Source organism: Nerophis ophidion, linkage group LG16 (assembly GCF_033978795.1).
Source record: "Nerophis ophidion isolate RoL-2023_Sa linkage group LG16, RoL_Noph_v1.0, whole genome shotgun sequence".
Lineage (NCBI taxonomy): Eukaryota > Metazoa > Chordata > Actinopteri > Syngnathiformes > Syngnathidae > Nerophis > Nerophis ophidion.
In genome coordinates, this window is record NC_084626.1 from 53,037,039 (window position 1) to 53,050,002 (window position 12,964).

Here is a 12,964-nt window from a genome sequence, read left to right on the forward strand (position 1 = left end):
ATTGGCTCATGTGTTACCTAGGAGGTGTTTCCGTCTGTGGCGGCATGTTGGAATGATTTCACTGCGCTTGTTGAGGGATGACAGGTCTGGGTGATATATAATAAACAGTTTCTCTTTTAAGCATAGGTTGCATCTTTTATTACCACTGTTGTAAGGTGAGCTGGATGCAAGAATTTGCCATGTTATTGAATATTCAACATTATTGTCTTTGAGGTTCCAAATGTGTTTGCTGAGTTCTGTAGAATTCCGCAAAGTCTGGTTTCTAAAGGAGGCGTTGTGATTATTCCATCTGGTTTTGAACGCTCCTTCGGTTAATCCTACGTACGTGTCGGATGTGTTAATGTCCTTGCGTGTTACCTTTGCTTGGTAAACGACTGATGTCTGTAAGCACCCTCCGTTGAGAGGGCAATCAGGTTTCTTGCGACAGTTACATTCCTTATTGGTTTTCAGAGTCGTTTAGTCTGGGGATAGGCAGTTCTTTTGCAATTGCTTTGTTGTGGTTTGAAATGATTTGTTGTATGTTATCCATACAGCTGTAGCTCAATTTAATGTTGTTCATGTTGAATATTTTTCTTAGGGTGTTGCCTTTGGGGAAGTGTGACGGAGCAGAAACGTTGTGGACTCGTTGGGAGTTTCCTCCTCTCCCAGCTTGCCAGCCTCAACCTGAACCTTGGTATTTACCGTGATGACGGACTGGCAGTGTGCCGCCCTCGCCAAGGAGCAGCGAGAACACCAAGAAGCGCATATGCCAAATCTTCAAAGAAAAACGGCCTACGGATCACGATTGAAGCCAACAAGCAAACCGTCAACTTCCTCGACGTCACTTTCAACCTGAGAAATAACAGCTACCAACCATTCACCAAACCCAACACAACACTCCAATACGTGCACCACGACAGCAACCACCCACCCACCACCACGAAAAGAATACCTACCGGAATTAATAAAAGGCTATCGATGCTGTCATCTAGCAAAGCTGAATTGGACCAAGCAACCCCCCCCCGTACCAGAAAGCACTTAATGAAAGCGGGTACAACTTCACCCTCACCTATGAACCCACGCCAGGAAACCAACCAAAAAAGAGCAGAAAACGAAACATCATCTGGTACAACCCGCCATTCAGCAAAAACGTCTCAACCAACATCGGCCGCAAGTTCCTCACTCTGATCGACAAACACTTCCCCAAAGGCAACACCCTAAGAAAAATATTCAACAAGAACAACATTAAATTGAGCTACAGCTGTATGAATAACATGCAACAAATCATTTCAAACCACAACAAAGCAATTGCAAAAGGACTGCCTACCCCCAGACTAAAGGACTCTGAAACTAATAATGAATGTAACTGTCGCAAGAAACCTGATTGCCCCTCTCAACGGAGGGTGCTTACAGACATCAGTCGTAAGGGGGCGGTATAGCTCGGTTGGTAGAGCGGCCGTGCCAGCAACTTGAGGGTTGCAGGTTCGATCCCCGCTTCAGCCATCCTAGTCACTGCCGTTGTGTCCTTGGGCAAGACACTTTACCCACCTGCTCCCAGTGCCACCCACACTGGTTTGAATGTAACTTAGATATTGGGTTTCACTATGTAAAACGCTTTGAGTCACTAGAGAAAAAGCGCTATATAAATATAATTCACTTCACTCCACTTCACTACCAAGCAAAGGTAACACGCAAGGACATTAACACAACCAACACGTACGTAGGATTAACCGAAGGAGCGTTTAAAACCAGATGGAATAATCACAAGGCCTCCTTTAGAAACCAGACTTTGCGGAATTCTACAGAACTCAGCAAACACATTTGGAACCTCAAAGACAATAATGTTGAATATTCAACAAATTGATCCGTGTTAAGGAAAGAATGAATGGGGCCATGTATCCTGAGATTTGGAGCCAAAACCTCCTTCCATCAGTGAGAGCTTTGAATGGTTGACCAAATACTCAATTTCCACTATAATTTACAAATAAATTATTTAAAATTCATACAATGGGAATTCCTGGATTTGTTTTTCACATTCTGTCTCTCACAGTTGAAGTGTACCTATGATGAAAATGACAGACCTCTGTCATCATTTGAAGTGGGAGAACTTGCACAATCGCTGGCTGACTAAATACTTTTTTGCCCCACTTTATATTTAATGTGAGAAATCATTAAGATGATCAGTGTTTCCACAAAGATAAATATCATTAATTATTAATAATAAAATAAGTAAATGGAGCAAATTGGCTATTTCTGGCAATGTATTGAAGTGTGTATCAAACTGGTAGCCCTTGGCATGAATCAGTACCCAAGAAGTAGCTCTTGCTTTCAAAAAGGTTGCTGACCCCTGCGTTAGAAGACTTCGGCAAAGTTCGGGTGCCTCCGGAAACACACGAGCTCGACGGGCTTGTGTGGTCTCAAATGGCTGGTACAATCGGATGATCCCGGATGGGCGGAGCTAAGTAGGAGGAAGCGCTAACAGCCGCTGACAGCTTGTAGGAACCGGCGTCGAATATCGAGTCATTCATCACTTTCTTCGCCGCTGGAGGAGTGAGAGAACAGCGACCAGGCAACACACTTTGTCACCCTGAAATATTTATCGACACGCTATCGGACGTGCAAGCCGAGCAACACTTGTATGCTGCATTTGTTTCTAGAAGCGCCCACGGACACTTCGCGGGTAAACGGCGGCGGGATGGAGACGCAGATCCGTGTGCCGGTGGGCTCGCCGCTCATACGAAGAATTCCAATTTTTGTGGACGAGCACAACGTGACGGAGGGCGCGATGAAGCTCGTTAAAGAGCTGAGACCTGCGTGGGGGAAGGACTGCGTCAAGACCAAGGTACGCCAAGTGGGGAGCTAGCTGGCCGGCGTGTGCTAGGCCAGGCGGCTTAGACAGCTTGTCTGGCCCTTAAAGGCCCACTGAAATGAGATGTTCTTATTTAAACGGGGATAGCAGCTCCATTCTATGTGTCATACTTCATCATTTTGCCATATTTTTGCCATATTTTGTACCGGAAGTAGCAGACGCCGTGCGTGTGACGTCACGGGTTGTAGGGCTCCTCACATCCTCACATTGTTTACAATCATGGCCACCAGCAGCGAGAGCGATTCGGACCGAGAAAGCGACAATTAATTTGAGCGAGGATGAAAGATTAGTGCAGGGGTAGAGAACCTTTGACTCTTTTGATGACTGCATCTGGCTCTCAGATACATCTTAGCTTAACACGATAAGTTATTAATAATTCCGCTGGTAATCCATCCATCCATTTTCTACCGCTTATTCCCTTTTTGGGGTAGTGGGGGGCGCTGGTGTCTATCTCAGCTGCAATTGGGCGGAAGGCAGGGTACACCCTGGACAAGTCGCCACCTCATCGCAGGGCCAACACAGATAGACAGACAACATTCACACTCACATTCACACACTAGGGCCAATTTAGTGTTGCCAATCAACCTATCCCCAGGTGCATGTCTTTGGAAGTGGGAGGAAGCCGGAGTACCCGGAGGGAACCCACGCATTCACGGGGAGAACATGCAAACTCCACACAGAAAGATCCCGAGCCTGGATTTGAACCCAGGACTGCAGGACCTTCGTATTGTGAGGCAGATGCACTAACCCCTCTGCCACCGTGAAGCCTCCGCTGGTAATCGCAGTGTTAAAAATAACATTCAAATTATCAAACATTCTCATGCATTTTAATCCAACCATACATTTTCTATCACATCTGTTCAAAATTAGAGATGCATCGATTAATCGGTAACCGAATATATTCGGCCGAATATGGCAAAAAAAGCCACATTCGGCCTTCGGTGGAATGAATTAAAAACAAGGCCGAATAGTGGCGTGTGACGCAATTTTTTGACAATTTTTTTAGACTGTCAATCAACATATTATTGTCTTGAATATTGACTAATAAAAGGGTCGCGGGGGCAGCAGCCTAAGCAAGGAAGCCCAGATTTCCCTCTCCCCAGCCACTTCGTCTAGCTCTTCCCGGGGGATCCTGAGGCTTTCCCAGGCCAGCCGGGAGACATAGTCTTCCCAATGTGTCCTGGGTCTTCCCTGGGCGTGCCCTAAACACCTCCCTAGGGAGGCGTTCGGGTGCCATCCTGACCAGATGCCCGAGCCACCTCATCTGGCTCCTTTCGATGTGGAGGAGCAGCGGTTTTACTTTGAGTTCCTCCTGTATGACAGAGCTTCTCACCCTATCTCTAAGGGAGAGACCCACCACACGGCGGAGGAAACTCATTTGGGCCGCTTGTACCCGTGATCTTATCCTTTCGGTCATGACCCAAAGCTCATGACCATAGGTGAGGATGGGAACGTAGATCGACCGGTAAATTGAGAGCTTTGCCTTCCGGCTCAGCTCCTTCTTCACCACAATGGATCGGTACAACGTCCGCATTACTGAAGACGCCGCACCGATCCGCCTGTCGATCTCACAATCCACTCTTCCCCCACTCGTGAACAAGACTCCTAGGTATTTGAGCTCCTCCAGTTGGGGCAGGGTCTCCTCCCCAACCCGGAGATGGCACTCCACCCTTTTCTGGGAGAGAACCATGGACAATAATAAATAATAAATTTTATATTATATATATATATATAATATATGAATAATATACATATATTCTACATGTAATCTACATTTAAGTGCAGTCAAGGAATATATGCATTATACAGTCTGATGGCTGTCAGTGTGAAGGACCTCCTGTGTCGTTCCGTGTTACATTTTGGGAGTCTGAGCCTTCCACTGAATGGGCTTATTCTCTCCACAAAGTCCGAGTGTAGTGGGTGGGAGGTGTGGTCCATAATGGCTAGGAGTTTTGCTAGACTTCTTCTCTCTGACACCACCGCCAGAGAGTCCAGCTCCACTCCCACCACGTTACCGGCCTTCTCTACCAGTTTGTCCAGTCTGTTTGCGTCCCTCACTCTCAACCTGCAGCCCCAGCAGGCCACGGCGTACAAGAAGGCGCTCGCCACCACCGACTCGTAGAACATCTTCAACACTTTTGTACAGACGTTGAAGGATCCTAGCCTCCTGAGGAAGTAGAGGCGGCTCTGCCACTTCTTGTTGAGAGCCTCAGTGTGTTAATATTATAGATTCTACTGTCTAGTAGCTTGCTGTTATTTTTGTAATGCATGCACATTTTGATTCCATCTGTGCAATATTGTCAAGCCTGTGTCTGGAAAGAGAGAGTGGGACTTCTCTCCAAAATACATGAAGTTGAGAACAAAATACAGTTTTCGAAGGTATTCTTAAATATACATGACAACTCCAGACGTACAAGTAATGTAGGCCGGGTGTAAGTCTGAACATATACCTAAATTACACTGTATACAGCAGGGGTGCCCACACTTTTTCTGAAGACCACCTACTTTTCAATTGACCAAGTCGAAGGAATCTACTTCATTCATATATATAATTTATATTTAATTATTTATAAAAGAGACGTTTTTGTTAACATGTTGAAGGTGTTTAATGATAACACAAGCATGTTTAACATATATAGATTCCTTTGTTTCATGAAGACAAGAATATAAGTTGGTGTATTACCTGATTCTGATGACTTGCATTGATTGGAATCAGACTGTAGTGCTGATAACATCCACATTTTCAAATGGAGGAGAAAAAAAGTCCTTCTTTCTGTCCAATACCACATGGAAGTGGTTAGTTTTTGGCATTTTATTTGTCCAACTTCCATACTCGTTTTTATACATTTTGCAGGAAACACATTGGCGGCAAACTCCGTAGCTTGCCATCTTGTGCATGCTAGCTTTCTGAGACTCTTATTTTGTTAGCCCAGGCAGGATGAAGCAGGGCTTTTATTGTGAAGACAGCAACTTTAGGGTTTTGACAGCAGGTACGGCGCGAGAGTCTGTTGAAATAAAAAGTGTTTCTCGGTCATGTTTTCTTAACAATGATCTCGCAGCAGCCAGCGTCATCTCACAAGACCCTCGGGTGCCGTGAATGTCAATCAAGTGACGAAAGTGACGTAGTAAAGATTAACGATCGCAAATTTTTAGGTTTATTTTTTTAATGCTTGGTTTGCGATCGACTGGCAGACCCTCCACGATCGACCGGTAGCTCGCGATCAACGTATTATATAAAATAATCCCGTAATAAAAGGAGATATTTATCCCAGTGGTTTATTGTGAGAAGTAAATAGAAGAAGCATGAGAAGTGTTGATTGGGACTGCAAGATTTTCAGAAAACACTGCGATTTTGCTCTCAAATTGCGATTTTACCCCAAAAGGGACAAGCGGAAGAAAATGGATGGATTTGCCATTGGTTTATTTATATATTTCCAACTTAAAAATTAATAAAACTGAGAAAATAACTAATGAAGGGAGATGTGTTACTTTTAGACTGTCAATCAACATATTATTGTCTTGAATATTGTCTAATAAAAGTTTCAATCAATCAGGTACCCCGTGTGCATAATTGCTGGATTATGCAAACAATCAGGGTTAACGCCTTTCTCTTTGCGGCACATCTTTGAGAACCAATTTGACGTTTGGGCTCCAGGGGGCAAGACAATATAGATTCTACTGTCTTGTAGCTTGCTGTTATTTTTGTAATGCATGAACATTTTGATTCCATCCGTGCAATATTGTCAAGCCTGTCTCTGGAAAGAGAGAGTGGGACTTCTGTCTAAAATACATGAAGTTGAGGACAAAATACAGTTTTCAGTGGTATTCTTAAATATACATGACAACTCCAGACATACAAGTAATGTAAGCCGAGGGTACGTCTGATCATATACCTAAATTACACTATACAGGATATAAAATGTAAACATAAAGGCACAAGAATTAAATAACCCCGTAATAAAAGGAGGTATTTATCCCCGTGGTTTATTGGGAGAAGTAAATAGAAGAAGCAAGAGAAGTGTTGATTGGGACTTCAAGATTGTCAGAAAACCCTGACTGCGATTTTTCTCTCCAAAATTGAGATTGCGATTCTACCCCAAAAGGGACAAGCGGTAGAAAATGGATGGATTTGCCATTGCTTTATTTATTATATTTTCAATTTAAAAATGCATAAAATTGAGAAAATAACGAATAATGGAAGACGTGTTACTTTTAGACTGTCAATCAACATATTGCTGTCTCATTTATTGTCTAATCAATCAATCATGTACCCCGTGTGCATAATTGCTGGATTATGCAAACAATCAGGGTTAACGCCTTTCTCTTTGCGGCACATCTTTGAGAACCAATTTGACGTTTGGGCTCCAGGGGGCAAGACAATATAGATTCTACTGTCTTGTAGCTTGCTGTTATTTTTGTAATGCATGAACATTTTGATTCGATCCGTGCAATATTGTCAAGCCTGTCTCTGGAAAGAGAGAGTGGGACTTCTGTCTACAATACATGAAGTTAAGGACAAAATACAGTTTTCAGTGGTATTCTTAAATATACATGACAACTCCAGACATACAAGTAATGTAAGCCGAGGGTACGTCTGATCATATACCTAAATTACACTATACCGGATATAAAATGTAAACATAAAGGCACAAGAATTAAATAACCCCGTAATAAAAGGAGGTATTTATCCCTGTGGTTTATTGGGAGAAGTAAATAGAAGAAGCAAGAGAAGTGTTGATTGGGACTTCAAGATTGTCAGAAAACCCTGACTGCGATTTTTCTCTCCAAAATTGAGATTGCGATTCTACCCCGAAAGGGACAAGCGGTAGAAAATGGATGGATTTGCCATTGGTTTATTTATTATATTTTCAATTTAAAAATGCATAAAATTGAGAAAATAACGAATAATGGAAGACGTGTTACTTTTAGACTGTCAATCAACATATTACTGTCTCATTTATTGTCTAATCAATCAATCATGTACCCCGTGTGCATAATTGCTGGATTATGCAAACAATCAGGCGCTCTTCGAAAACAATTTGGCGTTTGTGTTCCAGGGGGAAAGACAATAATATGGATTCTACTGACTTGTAGCGTGCTGTGTTATTTTTGTAATGCATGAACATTTTGATTCCATCTGTACAATATTGTCAAGCCTGTGTCTGGAAAGAGAGAGTGGGACTTCTGTCTACAGTTGAGAACAAAATACAGTTTTCAATGGTATTAAATATGCATGATATTAAAAAACATCAGATTGATAACTCCCGGCATACAAGTAGTCGATCGACTGTAAGTCTGAAAATATATCTAAATTACACAGTATACAGGATATAAAATGTATACATAAAGGTAGAAGGATTAAATAATCCTGTAATAAAATCCCTGTGGTTTATTGGGAGAAGTAAATAGAAGAAGCAAGAGAAGTGTTGATTGGGACTGCAAGATATTCAGAAAACCCTGACTGCGATTTTTCTCTCCAAAATTGCGATTTGACCCCAAAAGGGAGAAGCGCTAGAAAATGGATGGATTTGCCATTGGTTTTATATATATATATATATATTTCCAACTTAAAAATGCATAAAACTGATAAAAATTATGAGTGAAGAGAGACGTGTTGCTTTTAGACTGTCAATCAACATATTATTGTCTGAATTATTGTCTAATAAAAGTTTCAATCAATCATTTTGTATTAGAACAATATGCAATAATTTACTTTCCAAAAATATTTGACTTTATACAGATTCTGAGCTTTTGTTTCACATATTGTTGCTGTAACTGGAAGGTAAATAACTCTGTTATACCAAATAAACCAACAAAACAAATTATATGGACTCATTCCTGAAAGCAAATATTTAAACTTAAATTAATATTGAACATCCTACAGTTATAAAAACAAAGACAGAGCTTTTTGTTTATTGCCATCACACGAACACGGGATTCTTGCTCCTTCTTCCATGGTGATGGGCATACATCCCCAATCTATTTGAAGCTGAAATATTTCCACCACAATATTTGTTTTTCTCCTAATTGTTGTTACTTTGCCACACTTCTCATTGGCGAGTAGGGAGGCTGCGTGTCCTTCCTGTCTGGGACAAAGCATGTGAATGACTGAAAAGAGAGAGATAGGAGTGGGGGCTGGAAATCAACCTCTTGCGGTTATTTATCGCACTAATTAAAACCTTGATATCGTTTAATCGTACAGCCGAAGTGTTGATTCTGGTCCTCCAACCAAACAACTACAGTAGCAACCTTTCCATCATAAACATAAAACCACTACACTCCTTAGTTCTTACTGTGGCTTTCATCTGAGAAAATCCTTTAACAAGGATTACTTTAAGCAATCTGGCAGTTAGTTATGTGTCGTGTTAAAGCGTTTTATGATTTTTTTATTTTTTATTTCTGTAAGGCTGTGAATGTGGATGTTGGCCCAAGCAGCACAATAGTTGATCTGCAAAGGTAGCCGTTAGCTGTTTTGTTTTTGTAATAAAGAAATGGTTGATCAACTATCCCCTTGTCATCCTGACACATCAGGGTAGGCAATAAAACATGTGCATACACCCTACTCTACATTGTTGAGTGAATTTGTGCATATGTTGAGCAATCCTTGATGTCCTGTTATGTCATCAACCATGTAAAAATGGTGTGCCTGTCATTAGCAAAACATGTACTATGAACTGTTCTACTTCCTATGACCGCTTAGCCACAGCTGCAGCATCCATATCCTGCTGTCAGATCTCTGTGGACAGCACACCGATTTCCTCACTTGCAGCTGGTGTTCTAAAGTGCTTACCGCCATCTCTCCCAGGTCAGATATGCAGAGCTTTTCTGAACGGCAACTACAGAGACAGGCTTTTGGTCCCATTTCAGCGCATTCTTTTGTCTGACACAGTTTGGGCGTAGCTAGATTCCAGCAGATAGTGGAGATAAGCCTGTGTCTTGTGTCTAATTTGCTTCTTGCCAAAAAAGATTGAATAATTGTATGGTTTAAGAGTTTTGATGGAGATCCGGATTAATTTGTTAATTGATCATTGGGAATCTTGTCAATTTGTGTTGGGATTAGGGCTGGGCGATATTGCCTTTTTTCAATATTGCGATATTTTTAGGCCATATCGCGATGTACGATATATATTACGATATTTTGCCTTGGCCTTGAATGAACACTTGATACATATAATGACAGCAGTATGATGATTCTATGTGTCTACATTAATCATTCTTCTTCATACTGCATTCATATATGCTACTTTTAAACTTTCATGCAGAGAGGGAAATCACAACTAACTCAATTTACCAAAAGTGTATTTATTAAAGTTATTAAGAAATGGCACAAACATTCAAGTCATTTCCGAAACAGAAAGTGCAAGATTGTCAGAAACATTTTAAGTGTCAAATAAAAATGAGCTGCATAATATGAAATCAAATAGTATTTATCCTTCACTACGTGGTAGGTTACTACGAATGTTATGAAATTCTCTTCATTCTTTAGCGAGTGACTTTTCAAATGATGCTACATATTAGCAGTAATGCTACTTTTTATAGCAACACTTTTCCCCCCCACACTTGACAAATTACGGTTGTCTGTCCGACATATTCCCACTTGAAGCCAAACCACCTCCAGACAATGGACCCCCTGCTGTTTTTATTGGGAATTAATTCTTACTTAATTTGTTACCAGATCCGCACCTTCTTTCTCTCGTACGGCTACGTTAGCAGCTAACGTAGCCCAGTATGCTACCTCTCTGCTTTGCGAGGGCGGACACGTATGTGACGCATGACGTGACAGTTTGTGACGTATGTAAGAATGTGCGCCTGCTTGTCTGTTAGAAGGAAAGACAGGAAAGAGTGAGAAGAACTTGAAGTGTACGCCCGCAGCTAAAAGCAACTGCGTGAGAACGTATACTTGAATATTACGATATAGTCATTTTCTATATCGCACAGAGACAAACCCGCGATATATGGTGTATATCGATATATCGCCCAGCCCTAGTTGGGATGGTTGTTGATCAATCACTGTTTGAAACTCGGAAAGTGCAGATATCCGCCAGACCCCATCGCCTAATAGTAAAGAAATCATTTTAAAAATCCTGAATCTAGACAGTCATCCGGATCATCCCTAAAGTCTAATACCTTGTTCCTTATCCAATCTCCCCAAATTTCCATCCGTCTTCTTCCGCTTATCCTAAGTCGGTTCGCGGGGGTAGCATCCTAAGCAGAGAAGCCCAGATTTCCTTCTCCCGAGTCACTTTGTCCAGCTCCTCCCGGGGGATCCCGAGATGTTCCTAGGACATAGTCATCATTGTCACCGACGTCCCACTCGGTGTGAGTTTTCCTTGCCCTTATGTGGGCCTACCGAGGATGTCGTAGTGGTTTGTGCTGCCCTTTGAGACACTAGTGATTTAGGGCTATATAAGTAAACATTGATTGATTGATTGATTGACAGCCGGGAGACATAGTCTCCCCAACGTGTCCTGGAATTTCTGAAAGTTAAATTAAACTCTGTCCATAACCTTTTGAGCCGAGTTGCTAACTAACAGAGAGTGAATACATAGTCTCCTAACAAACTAATGCATTCAAGAATAAATACAATTGCCATGTGCATGCATGTTTGTTTTGTTGTTCTGTTGCTTCCCAACAAGCTGCAAGGGTGTTCACTCTGAGAAATGTCATGAACAGATTTAACCCCTTCTCTTTGTCTCTGTCGTGCTTGTGCTGCTAGCATACACGCATAGAGTTGACCCCTGAAGTCTAATTACTTGTTCTTTATCCCATTTCAAACATTGACTGAAAGTTTCATCAAAATATGCCGTAGTATTTTAGTTATGTTACTAACATCTGATGCAAAATGGAGTGCGCTACTTAGCTGGTTGTGTGGTCTATTTCGTGTCAACCATAAAACTACTCAAGAGCAACATTACTATTTGCATCCATGTGGACTTCCTCCTGCTGAATGCGACACAGACAATTCCGAGCATTTAAAGAGATTCCCCTGTCATTTGTTTGAACAATAACATTGAGTGTTCTTATCTAGTTTAAATGATAAAGGTTACCGTATTTTTCGGAGTATAAGTCGCACCAGCCAAAAATGCATAATAAAGAAGGAAAAAAAACATATAAGTCGCACTGGAGTATAAGTCGCATTTTTCGGGGGAAATTTATTTGATAAAACACAACACCAAGAATAGACATTTGAAAGGCAATTTAAAATAAATAAAGAATATTGAACAACAGGCTGAGCAAGTGTACGTTATATGAGGCATAAATAACCAACTGAGAAGGTACCTGCTATGTTAACCTAACATATTATGGTAAGAGTCAGTCAAATAACTATAACATGACCATGGATGAAGTACTGGCTGTCCAGAGTCGAGACCCAGGATGGAACGCTCTTTGGGACCCAGGATGGACCGCTTGCCTGTGTATCGGTTGGGGACATCTCTACGCTGCTGATCCGCCTCCGCTTGGGATGGTTTCCTGTGGACGGGACTCTCGCTGCTGTCTTGGATCCGCTTTGAACTGAACTCTCGCGGCTGTGTTGGAGCCACTATGGATTGAACTTTCACAGTATCATGTTAGACCCGCTCGACATCCATTGCTTTCGGTCCCCTAGAGGGGGGGGGGTTGCCCACATCTGAGGTCCTCTCCAAGGTTTCTCATAGTCAGCATTGTCACTGGCGTCCCACTGGATGTGAATTCTCCCTGCCCACTGGGTGTGAGTTTTCCTTGCCCTTTTGTGGGTTCTTCCGAGGATGTCGTAGTCGTAATGGTTTGTGCAGTCCTTTGAGACATTTGTGATTTGGGGCTATATAAACATTGATTGATTGATTGATTGATATAGAACATGCTATAAATTTACAAAAAAAATCTGTCACTCCTAATTGCTAAATCCGATGAAATCTTATACGTCTAGTCTCTTACGTGAATGAGCTAAATAATATTTGATATTTTCTGATTATGTGTGAATAATTTCACACATAAGTCGCTCCTGAGTATAAGTCGCACCCCCGGCCAAACTGAAAAATCCGAAAAATACGGTAACTCTTGAGTTCAGTAGACCTAATCCTTAAAGGACAGGAAGTGTGTAGTATGGCATGTTTTTAAGTCCTGGTTATTTTTAAT

General features: G+C 41.7%; 1 protein-coding gene across 4 annotated transcripts in view; it reads left to right on the plus strand.

The window, feature by feature from the left end:
• Positions 1–2,406: 2,406 nt before the first annotated feature.
• LOC133535575 (ethanolamine kinase 1-like) overlaps positions 2,407–12,964 on the plus strand; it is a 41,938-nt gene continuing 31,380 nt past the window's right edge. For 2 of the 4 annotated variants that reach the window (XR_009802250.1, XM_061875516.1), the window contains exon 1: positions 2,421–2,821. Coding sequence is in view for 3 of the 4 variants with exons in the window: in XM_061875516.1 (XP_061731500.1) it covers positions 2,618–2,821 (204 nt within the window). In the remaining variant the exon portion in view is untranslated. Of the gene's footprint in view, positions 2,822–12,964 lie in introns of all 4 variants that reach the window. The other 2 variants (XM_061875519.1, XM_061875520.1) reach the window with 2 other exon arrangements.